The sequence below is a fragment of the Erinaceus europaeus genome, chromosome 8 (genome assembly GCF_950295315.1).
Source record: "Erinaceus europaeus chromosome 8, mEriEur2.1, whole genome shotgun sequence".
Taxonomy (NCBI): domain Eukaryota; kingdom Metazoa; phylum Chordata; class Mammalia; order Eulipotyphla; family Erinaceidae; genus Erinaceus; species Erinaceus europaeus.
Genome location: NC_080169.1, coordinates 59,560,450 through 59,585,934, shown reverse-complemented (window position 1 = coordinate 59,585,934; position 25,485 = coordinate 59,560,450). Strand labels below are relative to the sequence as shown.

At 38.7% G+C, this 25,485-nt stretch overlaps 1 protein-coding gene across 16 annotated transcripts in view; it reads left to right on the top strand.

Moving 5' to 3' along the window:
* ADAM22 (ADAM metallopeptidase domain 22) overlaps nucleotides 1-25,485 on the top strand; it is a 261,263-nt gene that overhangs the window by 29,307 nt on the left and 206,471 nt on the right. For all 16 annotated transcript variants that reach the window (XM_060196278.1, XM_060196276.1, XM_060196284.1 and 13 more), the window contains exon 3: nucleotides 21,485-21,561. In XM_060196278.1, the coding sequence (XP_060052261.1) occupies nucleotides 21,485-21,561 (77 nt within the window). The remainder of the gene's footprint in view (nucleotides 1-21,484; nucleotides 21,562-25,485) is intronic.

Genomic DNA, 25,485 nt, shown 5'->3' with positions numbered 1-25,485 from the left:
GATATCAGAGTTGAGAATAGGACTAGAAAGGTGGATTAGGGCAGAGAGTAGCTCTCAATTATGGGAAAAATACATACTGTTAACTGTAAACCCTGTCGATCTGACCTAGAGTCCATTTATATTCATATTTAGCACAGGAGCCTGTGTAGCCTCTGCATCCCTGTTAGTTTGAGCTCACATTCCATGGGCACAGCTAGGAACATTCTAGGCTGCACTCATTTCAGGACCAATCTTCCTTGAGTGGCAGAGTATGTTGACCCAGCCTTCCTTTGGAGAGTGGGGCAGTTTCTACCATTGTTGTTTTACATTGAGGGCAATGTCTTGTAGAGGCCAGAGCACTGCTCAGCTCTGGTTTATGGTGGTTATGCAAAGAGATTCTTGTGCCTGAGACTCCAAAGTTCCAGGTTCAGTCCTCTGTACCACCATAAACCAGAGCTGAGCAGTGCTTTGGTAAAACAAACAAACAAACAAACAAACAAAAACCCATGCAGATAAAGGTTTCACTCTAACAATGATTGTGTTTATTGTGATAATATGGTCATTATGTGGTCCGGAAGGTGGCACAGTGGATCAGTGTATAAAGCATTGAACTCTCAAGCATGAGGTTCTGAGTTCAATCCCCAGCAGCACATGTACCAGAGTGATGTTGATTCTTTCTCTCTCCTCCTTTCTCATTAATAAATATAATATTAAAACAAAAGATAATATGGGCATTATGTATAGTGAATTACAGTATATATTACATATGTATAGTAAATATTTGTAATTAGAGTGAGATTAGAGAAGTAGCAAAGAAACTAAAAATATTTAGATTTTATTAAAATAACCCTTATTATCATTACATGCCTGAGAAATAATTTGCATTTCTTGACTAATTGCAATTTGCAAAATAACTTTTTACATATTATTGTCAGACAGCGGTTATCAGGTTCTAAATTTGTAAGTATTTACTTTGTGATTAGCCAGATGCTAAGCATTGGAACTACAGAGGTACTTGGGATAGGGTTGAGTGGAGGATAATATGGCTACAAGCTATGGATCTCAAAACAGAGACACAGAAGAACTGACATCTGGAAGTGACAAAGAGGAATAAGAAAAATTCCTGAGTGCAAAACAAAATTTTGCTCATACATACTTAAGACTTTTGTTGTTCATGTGATAGAATAACAATAGTGATAGAACTAACTGAGCTTGACATGAACTAGGCCTTCTTAGCAGCTCTCAGAGATTGCTACTATTGTTTCCACTAATGGACATGGCAAAATGAAGTAGCTTGGCCTTGTTTGTTTGACTTGGGACTGATGCATATTTGAAGAGGAAACACAACTACCCAATAAGAAAGTTTGTACTTAGGTTGGGGAGTCAGCATAGTGGTTATGTAAAAGGCCTTCATGCCTGAGTCTCTCCAGTCCCAGGTTCAATACCCAGAAAGATCATAAGCCCGAGCTGAGCAGTTGTATGGGGTATCTTTTTCTCTTGCACTCTCTTTTTCTCTCTCCTCTCTTTCTCTCTTTATTGACAAAGAGGAAACTTTGTGTCTTAACTTTAGTATCTTTTCATAAATAACTCCTCGCAGTTAAAAAACAGGGGAAACTTTTTAGAGCTAAGTAGTTTAGCACTGATTTATATAGTTTGTACAGAAGTAACATGTCTTTTCAGATAATGAATGCTATGGTAGGGACGGTATGTTCTGATGGTTGTGCAGTGGTTCTCACGGAGTTCTATGTGCACAGTAGAGATTCAGGAAGCAGTGGTGGTAATGGAGATTTAGAGCCTGCAGGGAAGGCCAGAGAAGAACAGAGAGGGCTGCTTGATGGCAGTTTGCTGAGGATGCTGGGCTGGTAAACATTTTTTTTTTTTTGAGGAAGCCTTGCCAGAGGCAGTTTCCCAGAAACTCAGAGGGGGTGGTTCAAAGTGATCACACACATTTTTCAGAAGATAAAAAGCCTCCTAGGGCTTCATTTAATAAATTAATTGAAAAGTGAGCTCTGTGTTACTTTCAAAGTACTCTTTTGCTTCAGAGTAATAGTAAGTTAAGGAAACACTGTTATTAAATGGGTATAAAGAATGACATGCCCAGCTTCTCACTTTGGTAAAAGGAGTCCATATCTTGTAGGAATCTTTTCTTTAATCCACTTATTAAGTGCCCACAGGCCTCACTAAATGCCTTGATTTGCCTCAAGTAGAGACAATGGAGTGGTTTATTTAGCTCTATATAAAAGAAATTATTAGTGTAGGACTTGGACCTTACATAAAACGTAGAAAACAGTCTAGTGCCCCTACATGCAAACCATTTTTTGAAATGAGATTTTACAAAGAGGGAGCAGTAGATTGGCTGTACCAAACCCTTCTATTCTGCGTTCCCAAAGATCTTTGTGATTCCACTTGTTTATCCTGTTTCTGCTAGAGACGGGATCAAATTCCATCAGCCTTTAACATAAATTATCACTATAAAAATATGAGCTTATGTGGGAATTGTGTGGAATTGTACCCCTCTTAGCCTACGGTTTTGTAGATCATTATTAAATCAATAAAAATATGAACTTATGCTAGCAGGGGAGGGGAACGATGAGTCTAAGGATTTTATTTTCTTCTTCTATTTAGACACGAATCCATAAAACAATTAGAAATCTCCAAAGATTGATATATATGACCATATATTTCAGAAACAGCCTATGCCTGACTTATGTCATTATACTTAGCTATTAGCTTCTCCTAGGTAGTAATCTACCTCTTTTAAGAACACTTATTTCTTCTGTTTTAACTTTTCAGAGTTGAATATAACAACACTATGCCAGTTTATTCCAAGTATGAATATTTTTCTAGATTATAGTTGGTGTCAAACTGTCCTTCCATAATGTATACACATATGCATATATGTGTAAGTATTATTGACAGTACGGTGAATAATGCCATGTGATTTGTTGACTTTTGCTGTCTCTGCTGATAACAGTATCTTTAAGAATCGTCTATTTCAGAGATTGTTTTTGGTGAGTGTATTTTCAAAAGGCATTTTACATTTGTAGGAAAAATGTTTAATAGATAGCAATTAAGTAACATGCATTGGTCTATTTATTATAGGGGTGAATAGTACTGTTAATACGTAAAAACTGTTTCTAGTGTTTCCTTCATTATCCTTACCCAACAGGAAAATTTTGTTATTTTGCTGCCCCCCTTTTTTAAAAATTTATTTCTTATTTAAGAAAGGATAAATCAACAAAACCATAGGGTAGAAGGGGTACAATTCCACACAATTCCCACCACCCAATCTCCAGATCCCATCCCCTCCCCAATAGCTTTCCCATTCTCTATCCCTCTGGGAGCATGGACCCAGAACCAGGGTTGTTGTGGGTTGCAGAAGGTGGGAGGTCTGGCTTCTGTAATTGCTTCCCCGCCGAACATGGACGTTGACTGGTCGGTCCATACTCCCAATCTGCCTCTCTCTTTCCCTAGTAGGGTGGGTCTCTGGGGAAGTGGAGCTCCAGGACATATTGGTGGGGTCTTCAGTCCAGGGAAGCCTGGACGGCATCCTGATGGCATCTGGAACCTGGTGACTGAAAAGAGAGTTAACATACAAAGCCAAACAAATTGTTGAAGAATCATGGACCCAAAGGTTGGAATAGTGGAAATGAAGTGTTGGGGGGATACTCACTGCAAACTCTAGTGTACTTCTGCTTTCAGGTATATATTTTGCACTTGTTTATGGATACATGTGAACATAAGCTCTCTCTCACAGAACCTGGTGTATATCTAGGTTTTGGGACTTTGTTAGGAAGTGAACCACCTGGGATGGAATTAGAGAATGTTATGAAAGGAAAGGTCTCACCTGAGTAATGAAGCTGAAGGGTTGTCATTCCACACCTGAAGTCTCTTGACACAGTCTGAGCTGAAGCATGTTGGGGTGGCAATCGTTGCGTTGATTAGGTTGCGATCGACTGATGCAATATTATTTGATATGGATTGGGAGAGACATGCGGGAAAGTGGGCCCTATCCTAAGGTTCCATGACTGGGAGAAATATAGGCTCTATAGTGGAGATGTGAGGTTCCTGCTGTCTTGGGGTTCAAAAAGACAATGGATAGTTAATGTTTTCATCACATTATTTGGTAATTTGGTTAACTTTGAAAAGTCCTTTTGTTAGGGTTTGCTGTATAGTGACCAGTTTCTTGTAAATAGCTGTGCCACTGGTTGCCTCTGATCTACTTGGTCTAGGATTTTAGGTGCCCAACAACAGATGAGTGGCTGAGAAAGCTGTGGTAAATATACACAATGGAATACTATACAGCTATCAAGAACAATGAACCCATCTTCTCTGACCCATCTTGGACAGAGCTAGAAGGAATTATGTTAAGTGAGCTAAGTCAGAAAGATAAAGGTGAGTATAGAATGATCCCACTCATCAACAGAAGTTGAAAAAGAAGATCTGAAAGGGAAACTAAAAGCAGGATCTGACTAACTTGAAAGTAGGGCACCAAAGTAAAAACCCTGTGGTGAGGGGGTAGACATGCTTCCATGGCTTCCTGGGCCAGTGGGGGATGGGGGTGGGTGGGTGGGATGGGTCACAGTCTTTTGGTGGTGGGAATGGTGTTTATGTACATTCCTAGTAAAGTGTAGTCATATAAATCGCTAGTTAATTAATATGAACGGGGAAAAATTAATTGTATGTCTCAAAGTTTTTAAAACACAGACTGAGTCTTCTTAATATATAGGCTGTGTATTTGATATGTGGACTCTCTCAAAACCCTTTTTTTTTTTTAATGGCTCTCTGAAAAATTCTATTCATTCAACTTCTCCTGTCCCTCCTCCTCTTCTTCCTTCTCCTTGGTTTCAAGACTGTACTAAGTGAGAACAGGCAGGACAGTGCAAAGAACAAAGTGAGTGGCACTTCATGGATGGTGGAGTGGTTCTCCTCTCTCTCTCTCTCTTTCTCTCCTTCACTCCTTCCTACCCTTCCTCCCTTCTTCCTTACTTTCCCCTTCCTCTCATTCTCCCTGCTCTTCCCTCTTCCCCTCTCTTCTTCCCTCTGTTCCCCTCACCCCCCAACAAGGAGACAGTAGTGACTGAGACTCTCAGATTCAACTTCTGGAACCACTATAAGCTTGATTTGAGAAGTGCTCTGGAAAAAAAAAATACAAAGAATAAGAAAATTTCTCTGGGAAAGTGGTTCAGTGCTATCACACATGCATGAGTGCCTGGGTTTTTACTTGACAGTGCAATAAAAACATGAAAAATATTACAGATTTTGAGATTTAAGACATGGTTTCCTAAGAGATGGTGTATAATCTACTTTCTCACTCCTATTTTTTTCTTTCCTTCCTTCCCATGATAATTATGGTAATTAAGATAACTATGGTGTTCTTCCTATCAATCTTCATTCTATCTACGTGGGAAACAAGGAAAGAAGGAATTCTTTTTTTTGCTGGGGCTTTTGTTTCTGAAATTCTTTCAGAGTGTACCAATAAAGAAAAAAAAACAAAAAACAAAGCCTAGTGGCTATCAAATTACAGATGAAAAACCTTCTATCAGTTATCCTTGAATTAGAAACTCATTATTTTCATTTTCCTTCTTTTTAAGCAAGAGCTTTGCTTTTGCCATGTTTATTTAGAACACTTATTTTAATTTCAGATAGAAAGACAGAGAGGGAGAGACAGGGCAAGTAGAAAAGTATGATACGCCTTACTGCTCCATCACCCATGCAGCTTCCCTTTGGTGTTGTGGTGCTCCCATATGGTGTTGGTAAAGAAACCTGGGCTTCACAGATGGTAAAGGGTGCACCCTAGTCAATGAACTATCTCCCAGCCTCTTCAATTATTTCTTGACTGTGTTCTCAGAACACTTTTGAACAGCAAAATTCAATCCTTTTAAAGTTTAATAACTATATATATTCACTAGACTGCATCTATCTTTGTCTATATGTATATGTGAGAACATAAAGTCCTCTAAGATTATGTAGTTTTAATCCTTAGTTCTAGGAGGCGGAAAGCCTTTTTGCCTTGTGTAAAGTTTTTCTTTTACCAAAAAAAAAAAAAAAAGGAAAAAAAAAGAAAATTTGCTATGAGATTCTTATGTGCCAGTTAGTCATCATGGAATTTGACTCTGTGATGTTTATGAGGTTTTTTTTTTTTCTTCCTTTAAACATTTGGAGCTTGCCTTTTAGTGGAAATAAATGAGTTTCAACTCTCAAACACCAATCATGACTATGCAAGGAAGATGAAATGAAGTGACCAAACAAAAGTCTATTGATATAACAGAACTGAGTGAAGTGAAAGTTGATGTAAAGAACTCACCATTCTTAAATTTATCCCTTGGACTTGGCCTATTTCTGATGTTGCCTCTAGGAGAGACTCTGACCCAGCTGACAGAGACAATCTTTATTTCTAGGGTTACTTTTAAAATGATCTGATTTAGAACTGAACTGACCATTAATGCCTTGGTTCTTTTTTACCTTTTATTTAGCTTTTAGGAGTTACATTATTCTTGCAACAAGCTTTTATATACTCTTTATAGCAAAAACAATCAATATAAAGTATTTTTCTCATATCAGTACTATTTTTACATATGGGGAAAGTAAAAAAAAATGCATAGAAAGCTTTAGTAATTGCACTTAAATCACATATCAAGAGCAAGAGCTCTGATATTTCTGCCAAACCTTTCTTTTATAAAGGGAGAGTATCAGCTTCCTTGTGCTGATTCATCTGAGGGACTTTGTTGCATCTAAACGTTGGGGTTTCTTGCAGTTAGATTTAATTACAGCTCAATATGACTGCATATTGTATTGTTCTCAAGCTGCTAAAGATCTTAAAGGTCTTCTTTGACATTCAGGATTATGTGAGTAAGCGTTTTCTTGTTCAAGTTCTAAATTGAAGACCTAGTAATGGACGGCTAATGGCTAAGATGATGGAGAGACTCATTTATCAGAAGACAGCTGAAGCATAAATATGTAATGAGGCTATCTGACTTCCTGAATGGAGATGAGGAAATCCAAGCTGAAGCCACTGTCTTCACAGTCTAGTGTATTGGATCAGGGGTCACTGGAGAGAAGGTCCCTCTGCCTCCAGGGTATTATAGAATCTAGGATTGTCAGTGTCATCAGTTGGAAGTTTAGGAAGGTAGATTTAGCAATGTATGAGCTCAGGGTGTGTTCTCTACAGTAATCTATCTCCTGGTACCAGAAATCAGTCTTTTTTAAAAATTTATTTATTTAAGAAAGGAGACATTAACAAAATCATAGGATAGGGGGAGGTACAACTCCACACAGTTCCCACCACCCAATCTCCAGATCCCATCCCCTCCCCAATAGCTTTCCCATTCTCTATCCCTCTGGGAGCATGGACCCAGAACCAGGGTTGTTGTGGGTTGCAGAAGGTGGGAGGTCTGGCTTCTGTAATTGCTTCCCCGCTGAACATGGTCATTGACTGGTCGGTCCATACTCCCAGTCTGCCTCTCTCTTTCCCTAGTAGGGTGGGTCTCTGGGGAAGTGGAGCTCCAGGACATATTGGTGGGGTCTTCAGTCCAGGGAAGCCTGGCCAGCATCCTGATGGCATCTGGAACCTGGTGGCTGAAAAGAGAGGTAACATACAAAGCCAAACAAATTGTTGAAGAATCATGGACCCAAAGGTTGGAATAGTGGAAATGAAGTGTTGGGGGGATACTCACTGCAAACTCTAGTGTACTTCTGCTTTCAGGTATATATTTTGCACTTGTTTATGGATACGTGTGGACATATTCTCTATCTCCTGGAACCTGGTCTATATCTAGGTTTGGGACTTTGTTAGGAAGAACAGATTCTTATCTGTAGTCCGAGGAGAGGCACAGTGTTTTGAGTCATCAAAGGAAAACTACATTTTGTGTTATATTTAATTTTAACTAGAAATTCCCAGGTAATGAGAGACACGTGAGGTAATTCCTGAGCAATACATCCTCAGACAAAGACATGTTCACATCAATTATCAACTGTTTTGACATCAGATAAACTCAGTAGCAAGAACTGGAATCTAAGTCAGAGAGCATATTTTACTACAAGAGAATTCTATGGAAACTGGCTACACCTTAGATTCACATTGGTAACTATTTAAAAAAATACTGTAGAAATTCTAATGTATTTCTTCATTTACCTCCTTATTAAAAAAAAGTGTGTTGAGGATTACAGTGTATTCAACAATATGTTAGGGTATCACTAAGTGGAATTCTTTTTTCTTTATTTTAGATTTTCTCTTACCATTACCTTCCTTTAAAAAAAAGTACTTGAACATTCACTTTTTGCTTAACTTAGCAACAAAGTTAAGGCAGTAATTTGTCAAAAGAACACAACTTTTACTTGCAAAAATATGTGGGAATTTAGTAGCTAGATTAACAGTTTTCAGTTGAACATTTTTGTCATAAGTCATGAAGGGAAGGAAGATACCATTCCCCTATTATTGCAAAAGTATTTTGTTTGTTTGCTTCTCCCCCTCCCCCACCCCCTACTGCTCCTCCTCCTTCTTTAGTAGGGTTATAGCTAGGGCTTATAATGGTGCCTGCATAATGAATCCACTGCTTCCTGAAGCCATTTTTTCCCCTTTCCCTTCTTTTATTTGATAGAACAAAGAGATACTGAGAGGGGAGGAAGCGATAGAGGGGAGGAAACGATAGAGAGCGACACCTGTGGCAGTGTTTCATCACTTGTGAAGTTTCTTCCCTGCAGGTGGGGAACTGGGACTTGAACCTTGGTCTTTGAGCATGACAATGTGCAAGGTCTACTAGATGCAGTACTGCCTTGGCCCTATTGTTAAAGTATTTACAACTTTGTAAATTTTTTTCAACAGAGAGCACAATTCTTGTGTTGATTAAGATAGTGACATTCCTCTATGCAAACATTAAGATAGGAGAGCAAATATGTAAATTGATTCCTTTTACTCTAGCAGCAAAGACAATTAACTATCTAGGAATAAACTTAACAAGGAAGTGAAAGACTTCTACACTGAAAACTGTGCACCAGTATTTACAGAAATAGACCTTGAGAGCTTGATTGGAGATTATAGAAGGAGATTGCAGCTATTCATATACCCTCTAGCAATGACCATCAGTCTGTTCAAGAAAGCTGTCCTCTTAGTGGTGAGGGAGGATGGGGACACACTGCTAGCCAACTAGATCAGCCAAATCTACTCTAGCAATCAGTGGCATGACAGATGTCACAGCCAGATTGCCCTCATATCCCAAAGAAATAGTAAGAGATACAATGATATGGAAAGACATACTGTGATCATGAACAGGAAGAACTAACACCACCAAAATGATCATCCTACCTAGAGCCATATGTGATCCCTGTCAAGGCCCCACCAACCTTCTTTAGGGAAATAGAACAAAAGTTACAAAAGTTTATCTGAAACTGAGAAACCTAGGGTTGCCAAAGCATTCTTGAGAACAAAGAATGAGCTGGAAAGTATCACACTCTCCCACTTCATAGGACTACTGTAATGGAACCAAACTGATTAGTGGGAACAAGATAGACACACAGATCAGTGGAATGGAATTGAGAGACCAGAAATAAGTCCCCACACATACAAGACAACTAGTTTTTGACAAGGAAGCCCCAAATATTAAATGGAGAAAGGAGTCTTTTCAACAAATGTGATGGGAAAATTGGGTTGAAATATGCAGAAGAATGAACTGGAGCATCACATACCACTATGTGCAAAAGTCAACTCCAACTAGATCAAAGACATGGGCCTTATACTAGAAACCATCAAATACATAGGAAAAAAAAAAAACATTGGCAGAACATTTCATGATCTGTGCCTCAGAAATATGTTTGAAGACTCCAGTCCGAGAGCAAGGAAAACAATAACAACAACAACAACAAAGTAAGCCAATGGGAGTACATGAAACTGAAAAGCATCTACACAACAAAACAGAAAGACATCCTATAGAATAGGATAATATCTTTACATACCATACATCAGTTAAAGGGTTAATAACCAAAGTACGTAAAGAACTCAAAAATAAGCACACACACACACACATAAACAAAAAATACCTATCCAAAGAGACCTATGTACACCTTTGTTCATAGTAGCACAATATGTAATAGCCCAAACTTGGGAGCAACCTAGTTCAACAACAGGTGAGTGGCTAAGAAAGTTGCAATGTATCTAAACAATGGAGTAATACTTGGCTGTTAAAAATGAAGTCAACTCTTTTACCTCATCTTGGGTGAAACTTGAGGAAATCTTGTTAAGTGAGATAAACAAGTAAACAAACAAGAAAGGGACAAATAATGGATGATATCACTTATAGGTGGAACTTAAGAAACAATGACATAAGGGGAAGACAGAGTGCAACTTGGACCGGAAGTGGTTTGTTGCACCAAAGCAAAGGATTCTGGGAAGGAGGGAAAGAGAGTTGGTGCAGAGGGAGTTTGGGTCCTGCGCATGGTGGTGAAAAAGGACCTGAGTTGGGGGTGAGAGAGTTCTACATATCCCTTCACAAGAGATGAGAAACTGTACCCATGTGCCAACAACTGTGTGCTCTAAAAAGAAGAAGAAAACAGGCTGCTAAAAAGAAAGTACATAACGTACATGAAGCTATAGTAAATCACATTAAATTTCAGCTGTTATTCTTGAGTAACAAACAAGCTTCAATCTGGGATTATATCATACTCTTCTGGTCCTAAACTTCTATGATTCATTTTCTTAAAATTTGAAATTTAAATTATTCTTGTGGAATTATGTTGGTTTATTACATTTTCTTGCCATCTGGATAGGCATTTTATATTTTTCCATTTCTCTCTCTCCCTCTCTCTCTGTCTCCCTCTCTCTCTCTTTTGCCTGCAAGATTATTGCTGGGGCTCAGTGCCTGCACTACAAACTCACTGCTCCTAGAGGCCATTTTTCCCATTTTGCTGCCCTTGTTGTTACCATTGTTGTCATCATCATTGTTGTTGTCGTTGTTGTTGTTGTAGGATAGGACAGAGAGAAATGGAGAGAGGAGGGGAAGACAGAGAGGAGGAGAGAAAGACAGATACCTGTAGACCTGCTTCACTACCTGTAAAGTGAACCCCCTGCAGGTGGGGATCTGGGGGCTTGAACTGGGATCCTTACACCAGTCCTTGCACTTTGCACCATGTGCATTTAACCCACTGCACTACTCCATTCTCTCTCTTTTTTTATGTGGTGTTAGGGAATGAACTGGAGGTCTTATGCATATGATACCTTCAAGTGTTCTTTCTGACCCATCTTTGTATATATATCATACGTATTTTTCATTGTCAGAAAAGTCATGATGTACTGTTTATATTTTTCCTATGCAAAATGTGTCATGGCTTTTTCTGACAAATTTTGAAGAGAAGGAAATAAGGAGTGGATAAAGTGAAAGACTGAGAGGCAGAGGAGAGAAAGGAAAGATTTCTAAGTAGCGCTTTAGTATTCACAGATTTCCCTTTTATGGTGTTCCTATGTGGTATTGCAGCTGAACCCAAAGTATCACACACGAGAGGGTGTGTACTCTACCTACTGAACTGTCTATCTTCTAGCCTTCAGTCTTTTTCTTTAAAGTTTCATAAAGTTAACAGCACAGATAGTCGCAGTCCTATTTAATTATTATTATTTTTTAAATTTTTACCAGTGCACTGCTTAACTCTGGTTTATGGTGGTGTGGGGGATTGAACCTGGGGCTTCAGAGCTTCAGGCATGAGAATCTTTTTGCATAACCATTATGCTATCTACTCCCGAGTGATAGTCTCAGTCCTTAAAGCAAACTCACACACTTTATCAGACGAGATCAGGTGTGTTCAGGGTATGGCCGTAGACCAGATATTTTATCATACTTATGTAATTTTCCACTGAAAGATGGGTTTGCATGTATATTTTAATCCACAACTCTTGGTTTCTAATCTTGTAATTTAGTTGTCCTTAGAATATATGCTCTTTATTGACTTTTTTGATGAAACAGTTTTAAATATCTTGGGGTTTTTTTATGTTCTAAAAATGTCTTGAAAACATTTTCATGACACTATGAAAACTCCTATTGTAGTAATTATTCCTCAGAACCTTATAAATCCTGCAGAATAAAAACAAGGATGAATCAAGAGGAAAAAGACCTGCTAGGAGGTGAAATGCCTGTACTGCTACCAACTAGTGTGACCCTGAAAATGGCATTCGCTCACCCTAGCCTCAGTTTCTTTGCTTGTAAATTAAGTGTGTCGTATTACACGAATGCTAGGCTCTTTTACAGTATTATTTGGATACTGAAGTATTTGCTTGATAATTTTTTAAATATTTATTTTATTTATTCCCTTTTGTTGCCCTTGTTGTTTTATTGTTGTAGTTATTATTGTTGTTGTCATTGTTGGATAGGACAGAGAGAAATGGAGAGAGGAGGGGAAGACAGAGAGGGGGAGAGAAAGATAGACACCTGCAGACCTGCTTCACCGCCTGTGAAGTGACTCCCCTGCAGGTGGGGAGCCGGGGTTCAAACCGGGATCCTTATGCCGGTCCTTGTGCTTTGCGCCACCTGCGCTTAACCCGCTGCGCTATAGCCCGACTCCCTGCTTGATGATTTTTTAAAACAATTTTTTAAATTATCTTTATTCATCTATTGGATAGGATAAAGACAACCAGAAATTGAGAGGGCAGAGGGAGATAGAAAGGGAGAGAGACAGAGAGGCACCTGCAGCCCTGCTTCACAACTTGCAAAGCTTTCCCCTTGCAGGTGGGGACTGGGGCCTTGAACCTGTGTCCTTGCACATTGTAATGTGTGCGCTCAACCAGGGGCGCCACCACCTTGCCCCTGCTTAATAGTTTTTAAATTTTATGTAGTAATTCGAAAGACTGCGTTTCTGCAAAGTTTTTTCCCCCCCCAAATCCCTTGAGAGCCATTGCTGTCTTGTATTGTGCAATTTAGAATTAACAAATATTATATTAATTTTTTCTTAGTTTGAGTTAATCATGCCCCTCGCTCCCTAAATAAAAAGGAAATTCTGATATTTTTTTTTCTTGTATGTCTTTCTGTTTCTCTCTCTCTCTCTCTCTCTCTCTTTTGCCACCAGGGTTATTGCTCTGACTCTGTACCTTGCATATTCTACTGCTCCAGAACTTTGTTTTTTTTCCAACATGGTGGGTGCGGGAGTGAGGGGGGGGCAGAGAAAGTCATTGCACCACTGCTCTACTAATCTGTAGGCTCCCCCCATGTGGTCTCTGTGGGCCTGAACCAGAGTCACTGCTCTTCTTAAAGTTTGAGTTCTACAGGGTGAACTGCCCCCTAGCGCTGTCCCTCTCCCTTTTCTTTTTGTCATCTCTAGGACTTCATTGCTCTAGACTGACTTTTTCAGATAGAAGGAGAGAAATTACAGAAGCCAGACCTTCCACCTTCTGCACCCCATAATGACCCTGGGTCCATACTCCTAGAGGGATAAAGAATAGGAAAGCTATGGGGGGGGGGGGGAGTGGGATACTGATGGATTCTGGTGGTGGGAATTGTATCCCTCTTATCCTGTGGTCTTGTCAGTGTTTCCATCTTATAAATAAAAATTTAAAAAAATCATAGAAGCCAGACCGTCCACCTTCCACACCCCATAAAGATCCTGGGTCCATACTCCCAGGGGGACAAAGAAAAGGAAATTTTTCCAGGGAGGGGATTGAATACAGAGTTCTGTTGGTGGGAATTATATGGAATTGTACCCCTTTTATCTTATGGTCTTGTCAATACTTCCATTTTATAAATAAATAAATAAATAAATAAATAAATAGGAGAGAGATAGAGACACAGAGAAGAGGGAGAGTGGGGGAGACACCACAGTATTGATGCTTCCTCCAGTGCAGTGGGGGATAGGGCCTGAAGATAGGTGGCACACTTAGCCCAGGTGATGATTAAATTGCTTTTCTCAAATATTTCTGTTTCCTTTGAACCAGAAAGGCAAGAGTTAGAGTTAACTTTCTGAGAATCATCTGGATTACTTTATGTTAAATAATAAGCTGGGTTATAACAGAAAAATATCAGTATAATTCTATTTAATTAATTTATTAAAAAAATATTTATTCCCGGAAGTTGGGTGGTAGCGCAGCGGGTTAAGTGCAGGTGGCGCAAAGTGCAAGGACTGGTGTAAGGCTGGTTCCAGCCCCCGGCTCCCCACCTGCAAGGGAGTTGCTTCACAATCGGTGAAGCAGGTCTGCAGGTGTCTTTCTCTCCCCATCTCTGTCTTCCCCTCCTCTCTCCATTTCTCTCTGTCCTATCCAACAATGACTACAACAATAAAACAACAAGGGCAACAAAAGGGAATAAATAAATATTAAAAAGTATTTATTCCCTTTTGTTGCCCTTATTTTATTGTTGTAGTTATTATTGTTGTTGTCTTTGTTAGATAGGACAGAGAGAAATGGTGAGAGGAGGGGAAGACAGAAAGGGAGAGAAAGATAGATACCTGCAGACCTGCTTCACCATCTGTGAAGTGACTTCCCTGCAGCTGGGGAGCCTGGGGCTCAAACCGGAATCCTTCTGCGGGTCCTTGCGCTTTGTGCCACCTGTGCGCTACCGCCTAACTCCCTAATTCTATTTAATTTATTATTTGTCCAGGATAGCACAAAGAAGTAAACATTTTTATTCTTTTTGGTCTACTTGTTCAGTTAAATATGTGGCAAAGTCAGGTTTCTTGGTGGTAAACCACCCAGAATGCAAGGAAACCATTTTGTAGTGATGATCACTGCAAGTTTGGTTTGGCCAGGGAGTTAATCTTTGGAATTTGAGCCTTGCAACCTCTTGGGTGTTGGTCATGGAGGAAAGTGACATTGAACAGTGGTGTAATCAACTCTTTCTGGGAGTTGCTTTTCCTAATGGCCAGTGTCAGTGACACTGTATTAGATTTTCATTGCTGTTGTAACACATTTCCCTAAATGTATTATACATTACCCTAAATGTAGTATATAATAACAGAAATTAATTTTCTTATCAGTTTAGCTAGAGGACTCCTGAATGAAGTTTGAGGAGCATGGAGAGGTGGTTCAATGGGCAGCCTGAAGGATTCTTTCTTGCATTTGGTTCCAAATTGCAATGTCCAGCATGGCATGTACTGGAGTGGTATTTTCTCCCTCTCCCTCTCCCTCTCCCTCTCCCTCTCCCTCTCCCTCTCCCTCTCCCTCTCCCTCTCCCTCTCCCTCTTCCTTTCTCCCTCCATTCCCCCTCTCCCTCTCCCCCTTGCTATTTAATATATATTTCACGAAGTGTTGGCTGGGCTATCTTCTCCTCCCCTCTCCCATGCTATTTAATATATATTTCACGAAGTGTTGGTTGGGCTATCTTCCTTCTATAGGCTTTAGTGGTGAATCACTCCTCATCTTTTCAAGTTTCTAGGGACTTCCAGCATTCCTTGGCATGTAACCTCTTCCTCATCCCATTCTTATCTTTATTTCCACCATCATAGCTTCTTCTCTGTTTCTGATGTTAGACTTTTTTATAGCTTACTATAATTTTTTAAGTTTTTGACTTATTTCACATGACATGATTTCTTCAAGCTCCATTCAAGATGGGCTGAAAACAGTGAAATCACCATTTTTAATAGCTGAGTAGTATTCCATTGTGTATATATACTACAATTTGCTCAGCCACTCATCTGTTGTTGGGCACTTGGGTTGCTGCCAGTTTTGGCAGCAAATTATGCTGCTATGAACATATGTGTACACAGATCTTTTTGGATGGGTGTGCTGGGTTCCTTAGGATATATCCTCAGGAGAGGAATTGCAGGATCATAGGGTAGGGCACTTTATAGCCTTCTGAAAGTTCTCTAGACTACTCTCCACAGGGGTTGGACCATTTTATACTTTCACCAGCAGTTCAGGAGGGTTTCTTTGTCCCCACAACTAGAGATTTATTTTAGTTGAAACATCTCTTCTGGTAAATAGCTTTCATTAGGCTGTTTCTAAAAGATGGAAGCATGTTGGGAAACCCAAAGAAGTTCTTAAAAATTTAGAGAGACATTAACCAATGATATGGCAATAAAAACAATCTTCATAGAAGGACTAAATTCTATTTTTTCTTTTTAAAAATTTATTTATTATTTATTCCCTTTTGTTGCCTTTGTTGTTTTCTTTATTGTTGTCATTGTTGTTGGATAGGACAGAGAGAAATGGAGAGAAGAGGGGAGAAAGAGAGGGGGAGAGAAAGATAGACATCTGCAGACCTGCTTCACCACTTGTGAAGTGACTCCCCTGCAGGTGGGCAGCTGGGGGCTCCAACCAGGATCCTTAGGCAGGTCCTTGCATTTTGCGCCATGTGTGCTCAACCTGCTGCACTACCACCTGACTCCCAGAAGGACTAAATTCTATGAGCAGTTAATTTTTAAAAATTTTATTACTGATTTAATAATGATCTACAAGATTGTGGGATAAGAGGGGTACAGTTCCATACAATTCCTACCACCAGAGTTCTATATACCCTCCCCTGCAATGGAAGAGACCCTAGTCTTTATCCTCCTGGGAGTATGGACCAAAGATTAAAAAAAATTATTTATTTATTCCCTTTTGTTGCCCTTGTTGTTTTATTGTTATAGTTATTATTGTTATTGATGTTGTCATTGTTGGATAAGACTGAGAGAAATGGAGAGAGGAGGGGAAGACAGAGAGTGGGAGAGAAAGACACCTGCAGACCTGCTTCACCACTTGTGAAGCGACTCCCTACGTGCAGGCGGGGATCCGGGGGCTTGAACTAAGATCCTTATGTCAGATGCCAGTCCTTGGGCTTTGTGCCACCTGTGCTTAACCTGCTGCACTACCGCCCAACTCCCGGACCAAAGAGTTTTTATGGGGTGTAGGTGGTGGGAGGTATGTCTTCTATAATTGCTTCTCTGCTGGTTGTGGGCATTGGCAAGTAGATCCATACTCCCAACCTATAGATCCATACTCCCAACCTATTTCTATCTTTCCTTAGTGGGTTAGGGCTCTGGTTGTGTGGGGTTCCTGGACACACTGGTGAGGTCTTCTGCCCCGGGAAGTCAGGTTGGCGTCATGGTAGCACCTGCAACTTGGTTGCTGAAAGGCATTAAGATAGAAAGTAAAACAAACTGCTTAATAATCAGGAACTTAAAGGTAAGAATATAGCAGATGAGGCTAGGGGTCTTTATTTGGAAGAATCTAGAAAATACATTATAGGTATATCTTAAGGGCCCATGACTCCAGAGCAGTTAATGCATAGTTGCTCAATTCTTCTTCTCCTCCTCCTCCTTTTATTGTGAGGCTAATGGTGTATAGTACAGTTGTTGACACATGGGTACAATTTCACCTCTCTCTTTGATAGGTGTCTGCAAAACACTCTCACCCCCTCAAATTAGGTCCATCATTGTGTATGAAGATTTTAAAGGCTACCCCCCCCCAACCCCAAATCCCACTCCTCTCCCTGTCCTCCTTCCCTATAGTCCTTTGCTTGGGTACAAAACACCAGACCAATCCAAGTTTTATTTTATTCTTTCCTTTTGTTCTTGCTTCTTAAGTTCTGCTCATAAGTGAGATTATCTCATATTCATCCTTCTCATTCTGGCTTATCTCACTTAATAGGGTTCATTCAAGCTTGATCCAAGATAAGGTAAAGAAAGTGACTTTTATCATTTTAATAGCTGTGTAGTATTCCATTGCTTATATACACTACAATTTTCTTTTTTTAATATTTATTTTATTTATTTATTCCATTTTGTTGCCCTTGATGTTTCAGTGTTGTAGTTATTATTGTTGTTATTGATGTTGCCCTTGTTGGATAGGACAGAGAGAAATCGAGAGAGGATGGGAAGACAGAGAGGGGGAGAGAAAGATAAGACACCTGCAGATCTGCTTCACCGCTTGTGAAGTGACTCCCCTGCAGGTGGGGAGCTGGAGGCTCGAACTGGGATCCTTACGCCAGTTTTTGCACTTTTTGCCACGTGCGCTTAACCCGCTGCGCTACTGCCTGACTCCCCACACTACAACTTTCATAGTCACTCATCTTGCTTTTGGGCATCTAGCTTGCTTCCAAGTTTGTGCTGCTATCAACATAGGTATACAAAGGTTTTATGTATATAGGTGATGGTTATTTGATGCTTGTCAGTATTGAGGTTCTGATATCATACTGAACTGTATTGAGGATTGTAGGGGTTTGGGGCAACTTGGTAAGTGGTATGGTCTGAGTCATTAATTATCCTAAATTCATAGGTCAAAACCATAATCCTGATGTGACTGTATTTGGAAAGAGGGTCTGTAAAGAGAAAACTCGTTTAAATGAATTCATCAAAGCTGGCTCAAATCCAACATAATTTATGTGAGAAAAGGCCATGTGAGGACACAGCGAGAAATGTCATCCATGAAACACAGAGACTTCAAAAGACACCAAATCTATCAACACCTTGATCTTACACTACCAGCTGGCACTTTGTTTTGGAAGCTCTAACACAGTAATGGAGGGGAAAAAAACCTCGGATCTGCACTTGAATGATTAGAGTTATTTCCCAGGGATTTCAAGCGGTCCAACAAATTTCTTCTCATTTAAGTCTCTTGTTCCCTTATTAGTCGTTTTGGCTAGTTGATCTATCTGGGAAAGTGGGGTGTTCAAATACCCTACTAGTATTGTGTTGCTATTGCTTTATCTCTTCAGTTCTGGTAGTAGTTGCTTTACCTATTTGCTGCTCCTTCATTTGATACCTCTTAGATATTTGTCTAATGAAGACACTTTTTTTTTTTTTGAGTAGAGTACTGCTCATCTCTGGTTTATGGTGGTGCAGGGGATTGAACTGGGACTTGGAGCTTTAGGCATGAGGGTCTCTTGCATAACCCTTATGCTATCTACCAAATACTTACATGTTTGATAGGTCCTCTTGGTTGACTGATTCCCTGAGTATTATTTACTGTTCATCTCTATTTTTTTTTTCTGCCTCTAGGGTTATTGCTAGGGTTCGGTGCCTGCACTACAAATCCACTGCTTCTGGAGGCCATTTTTTTTTCTTCTTCATTTTGTTACCCTTGTTATTGTTGCCATTGCTGTTGTTGGATAGGACAGAGAGAAATAGAAAGAGGAGGGAAAACAGAGAGAGGGAGAGAAAGACATCTGCAGACCTGCTCCACTGCTTGTGATGCGACACCCTGCCCCCGAATGCGGGGAGCCAGGGACTGGAACCCTGATACTTGAAAGGGTTCTTGCACTTCACCTCACGTGCTCTTAACCTTCTGCACTACCGCCTGGCCCCCCTCATCTCTTACTAACTTATGTATCTTAATGTCTACTGTGTCATGTTTCAGTATGACTGTCTCCATCTTTTGTGCTCCATTACCTTCTATGAATATTTTCTTTTTAAAAAACTTTTTATGGGAGTCGGGCGGTAGCACAGCGGTTAAGTGCAGGCAGCACAAAGCGCAAGGACCACCACAAGGATCCTGGTTCAAGCCCCGTGGCTCCCCACCTGCAGGGGCGTCGCTTCACAAGCGGTGAAGCCACTCTGCAGGTTTCTATCTTTGTCTCCCCCTCTGTCTTCCCCTCCTCTCTCCATTTCTCTCTGTCCTATCCAACAACGAAGACATCAACAACAACAATAAGAATTACAACAATAAAAAAAACCAAGGGCAACAAAAAGGGAAAATGAATAAATAAATATTTAAAAAAGTCTTAAAAATTTTATTATCTTTATTTATTGGATAGAGACTGCCAGAAATAGAGACAGATGGGGGAGGTGAAGAGGGAAAGAGACAGAGAGACACCTGTAGCCCTACTTCACCACTCATGAAGCTTCCCCGTGCATGTGGGGATGAATATTTTCCAGTCTTTCATTTTGAGACCATTTTTGTCCTGCTGAATTAGGTGAAACTTCTGAGTATATCATATGTTTTTGTTGTGTTTCTGATCCACCCTGTTACACTGTGCTTTTTAAAATTTTATTTATTTAATAGAGACAAAGAGAAATTGAGAGGGAAGGTGAGGATAAGGAGGGAGAAACACCTGTAGCACTGCCTTACCACTCATGAAGCTTCTCTCCTGCAGTGAAGAATGAGGGCCTGAACCTGTGTCCTGGTGCATGATAACATGTACTCTACCAGGTGTGCTACTGCTGAGTCCTAATATGTGCTTTTCGTAGTGGGAGAATTCAGGCCACTGAAATTTAGCAGTCTTCTTTTGCCTAATACTATAGTTTACTGTGTGTGAAAATACCATGCCTGACTGAAGTGTCCTTTATTTATTTGTTCTTACTTTATTTTTGCTGTCAGGGTTATTATAGTTGGGGCTCGCTGGGATTATAATTCCATCACTGACTGTGGTCATTTCTTTCTATCTTTTTTCTTCTTCTTCTCCTCCTCCTCCTCCTCCTCCTCCTCCTCCTTCTTCTTCTTCTTTCTTTTTACTTGATAGGACAGAGAGAAACTGAGAGGGGAGGGAAAGATAGAGAGGAAGAGAGATATGTGCAGCCCTGTTTCACTGCTCATGAAACTTCCCCTAGCAGGTGGGGCTTGAATAGGGCCCTTGGGCATGGTCAGAGGTACCACCTCCAAGCCCCTAAAGGGTGTTTTATGAATTTTAAGATATTCTTTCCAAAGATGCATTAGCACTCAGGGAGCAGCAATATCAACTCCATCACATGTTATGTAACTACTCTTGCTCAGATGTTTTTTTTTAAATCTCTAAAATAGTGTTTTTTTGTTTTGTTTTTTATGTAGTAATTATACATGTTTACCTTAGAAATTTTAGATAGAAAACTATAGAAACATAAACAAAGATTCCATCTTACTGCTCAAGTATAGCTACTATTAATTTTTGGAGAATAAGATGGAATAAATAATTTCACCTTTCTTTCCTATCAATGCACATGGTGATTTATTAGGCTATTATTAATGCTATTGGGAGAATTCTATTTTTTATGTTTAGAGTCCTGTGTGAATTTTCTTTGGGAGTTCCTAGAATGACATAGAAAGCAGTAGTTTTGTTTTCCAAGAGACAATTTTTTTATAGGTGTTATTTTTAGTAGATAAAGAGCTTAAAGTTTGCTATTAGAAAGATGTAGAGACCTTTATGAATTTATGTATGGTAAATTAAAACTAAAATATTATTTTCAAAACATGTATTTGAGATAAAGATGAGAAAGATTTCTAAAAGATATTTATTACTCTACATATTCCTTCTAAATGAGTTAGGCTCACCATTTTTGTTGTTAAGTTGCACATGCCTTCTTATTATTTAATTTTAAAAGTTTACTTTTAAATAATTCAACTATTTAATATAGAACAAAAGATTAATGAGGGCACTTTTCATGGAAATGAATTATTCAGTAACTTTAGATAAACCAGAAAAGTAGAGGACTTGCCCTCTTTAATTGACTTGGTATTTTATTTCAAACTGGTGAATGCTTGACTTATAAGAAGGTACACATTTTACATTGTTTTCATTTATACTCCATGTTGAATTGTTTTTTTTCTAATTTATGGTGTCATTAAATATCTTAAATAATTTTAAAAATGCTTATCATCTGATTGCTATGAATGAGTTATTAATTTTTTTCTTTTTTGTTATTGCAGTTGACTCATGTTGACCAGGCAAGCTTTCAGGTTGATGCTTTTGGAACATCATTTATTCTCGATGTCATGCTAAACCAGTAAGTTTATCAAGCTACACTCAGCCTTGTCAGATGAACACTAAATTTGCTTTTGAGCCCCTCTCTAGAGTTTTGTTTTCTTACTATATTTTATTTCATGTTTTTATGCTAGTTACCTACTACATTTAAATAATTATAATTATTGACTGTTGGTAAGTTGTAAAGCCTGAAATGCTATCCATTTGAAGTTGAATAGCTATAACCAATTTAAGAATATAAAACAGAGAGAACTTACTCCAGTATTTTGCATAAAAATGTATGTGATTACCATCAAACTAAATTACCATCAATAGCAATACATTAGGAAAATACTACTTTGTGCATTGGAATCTCTCTCTTAAGAAATAAGTTACCCTTTTAACCTAATGATTTAGAGAACTGACTGTATGATATGTGATTCCAATGTTATTAGATACTTTGATGTGAGATTTAGGTTACCAGGATTATTCTGTGAGTGCAATATAATTTTAGAAATAAGTTTTTTGAAATTAATAGCTTAGAACCATGTTTAGTTGAGTGTTTTATACCATACTGTACTATTAACCTAATTCATTGGGGCATAAGATGTGTTAATGTGATTTGCATCATGTATTCTGTATATAGGCAGAATACACACACTGACAGGTATATGTATCTCATCCTAGCTTTAAAAAAGATTTTATTTGTTTGTGTGAGTTAGAGAAAAATAGTAGAGAGAAAAACCAGGGCTCTGCTTTGGCATATATTGGTGTTGTGGATTAAGCCTGTGACCTCTGGTACCACAGGCATAAATATCTGGTGTACTACCTCGAAGTTATCTCCTCAATATTCATTTCAAGTATTGAGCCTTGTAAAATGATAAAAAAAACTAATCTTACATAATTCTACCTCAGGAAGACTGATTGATTTAAGTTGTAACCCTCTATGACTTTATTTCTTCATCCACCTTACTACCTATTCTCATCCTGGATTCATTTAATAATAATAGTTATCACCATTTAATATATAGATTGGCTCATATGAAGTTACAATTTTTGTAGGCCAAGAAGTTTAACTGCCAATGTCACATGGTCAACTAATACTCTATATTTGAATTATTTATTTTATTGTCTTTTTCCTTCTAGTACAGTATAAACTCCCTGAGGGAAGATATTTTCTTTCTTTAATTTCTGTATCTTTAAAAGAGAGTAAGTTCCATGTTGGGAAATCATACTGACTTAGAAACTAAAGGCTGGTGGGCACAACCCGGGTTCGATCCCCGCCCCCACTACGCTGAAGGAAGTGTAGGAGCTATGATGTCTTCCTCTCTATTTCTGTCTTTTCATCTGAGGAAGAAAAAAACTTGACCTGGAGTTGTAAAGTTCCACAAAAAAGAGTGAAAATTAATCAGGAGACAGAGATATCTGAATGAGTATGGTGACTGTCAGTGGAGGGAGAGAGAGGCAGAAAAAAGAAAGTAAAAGATAAATGCTCAATACTAGCTTTTTAAGGATGAAGGTATATTCATATGTGATTTGGAATGTTATTCTGTTCCAGTAATTGTCTTACATACCTTTTCTAATTCACTGTTGCTGTGGACAGCATTTGCTTTATTTTCTGCTGTTTGACATTTTTAGTGCTTTGAGTTTTCAGTCCTCAAAGATATTGATTCATGTTCATTCTGCCCAAACCACCTCATTTTATGTGAGCCCCCAAACTTTGTTCCTGAGGGAGAAATGTATGTAGTCATACTTATCAGAGCATGAACCTTAGACTACTAAAGATGAAGCAGAGCTACTTTTGAAATAGTGACAAGCACTTCCATTAAGCATTTTCTTCTTATTGCAGTGGAAATGTGAAATTATAACAAGTACTAAAGTAATAGTACAAATGAAGATTCCTGAATTGAAAAAGATGCAGTTGACTTTTTTTAAAAGCTAAAGATTTGTATTCAACATAGGCTGAAGTTAACCATTTCCTTTCTTCTGTGCCGCAAGAGCCCAGGTGATTTGATACATTTTTTCCCTGTGTTTTTTAAAATTTCATTAAACTTTATTTATTTTCCCTTTTGTTGCCCTTGCTGTTTTTTATTGTTATTGTAGTTATTATTGTTGTTGTTATTGATTTCGTCATTGTTGGATAGGACAGAGAGAAATGGAGAGAAGAGGGGAAGACACAGAGGGGTAGAGAAAGATAGACACCTGCAGACCTGCTTCACTGCCTGTGAAGTGACCCCACCTGCAGGTGGGGAGCTGGGGGCTTGAACCGGGATCCTTCCACCAGTCCTTGTGCTTTGCTCCACTTGTGCTTAACTACTGCACTACCACCCAACTCCCCCCTGTGTTTTTACACATAATGTTTTCTTATTTAATGATTTCAGTTTATATACTAATTTGTGGTTAGGTTGGTTAAAGAGTAAGAAGCTAAAATATTGAATATGCTCCTTGGAGACATTTTTCTTATGAAACAGTTCTGGGGTTATGGAATTAAACAGGTTTAATTAAAGGCAATTTAGATAAGGGTATGTGTAGTCAAATTCCCATTGCAGCCAATAATATATATTTTTGGATTGAAATGGAAGGAAAAATATTATTACATAATATTCCTTCTGGATGTTCAGTAAACAAGATTATCTATAATCAAATTATATAAGAGTCCAACCTTTGGGTTGTAACTTCTACAAGAGGCATGTAAATAATGTGGAATGGTAAGAACCAAAAGCACAGCCAGTTCCTATTTTTGTCAGAATTTTTAGTTCCTTCATGGGGTCACATGCTTTTGAAATTTCTCTGCTTAGGACAGATATATTAATAAAACTAAACATATGGCTTGACCTGGTCAAACTAGTACTGAGGCCACAATGGATTTTTCCAGAGGTCAGTGGCTGGTATTTTACTTTGTTGTGAAACATTCCTCAGAAAGATTACTTTATTGTAATATTATTATAGTTATATAATATCAGAGTAACTCAGGCAAAGTCTGTTCCTGTAAATTCACTGCTCTTCAAGTAGTGTGTATTAAAACTGCCCAATTTAAAAAGAAGTCATTTTACAATAGGTGATGATTAAAATCACCCCCCCCACACACCGCTCACACATAGTACATACAAAGAAACAAATATTCCACATGTACTTGGTTGGTTGTGTTGGTATGTGAAACACATAATTAGAAATAAAGACCCATCTTTAATAGTGTGCTCTTTTGGAAGGGGTTTCTATTGTATAGCTCTTAGATTTTGAATGCTCCAACTCTTAGATTTTTATTGTATTTAAGATATTTTGTCCCCCTTGATTTATATCAATAAATAATTCACTCTGTGCTCCTTATGCTAGTCCTCTCCCTCTCCTTTTCTCTCTCTTTTACTGTGCAAGGTGGGGAAGACAAGTTGTGATTAAAATATAACCACTGTCAGCAGTTAGAGGTTGCCCATGCAGAATGGGAGGTGATATAGAGATAGAAGAGCAGGTATAGAGGGCGGGCAGAGAGAGAAATAGGACAATGGTTATACAGGAGAATACAAATTTTGTCAAAAAGGATATAGCAAGTCTTGTCGTCACTCATTGAGGAGAATCATTTGCCAGTTAGTCACCTTTTGTTTGCTTTCTTTGAAGTTTTTGAATTTGGAAGAAAAGGAGCCGTTACAGTGGGTTAACAGACAGGGTATAACTTCACCTGAAATTGAGAGATCTGGAGGAGGCTCATTTATGTAATCATGCTCATTATTGTGTGGTAAATACAGTGTAGGTAAAAATAAATGATAGGGATAAGATTATAGCTAATTTTGAAATTATGTGATGATAATGGATAATTGTATTTCTTACTTTTGGGGAGAGTGGAAGATGGATTAGCAGCCAAGAGAGTTACTAGTTGAGGTTAGAAAAATAGAAGGAATAAATCTGGTAGGGCTTGATAGGCCACCTGACTTCCTTGGGCAGATGATTTCACCAATGTGTCTTGGAGCCCCGC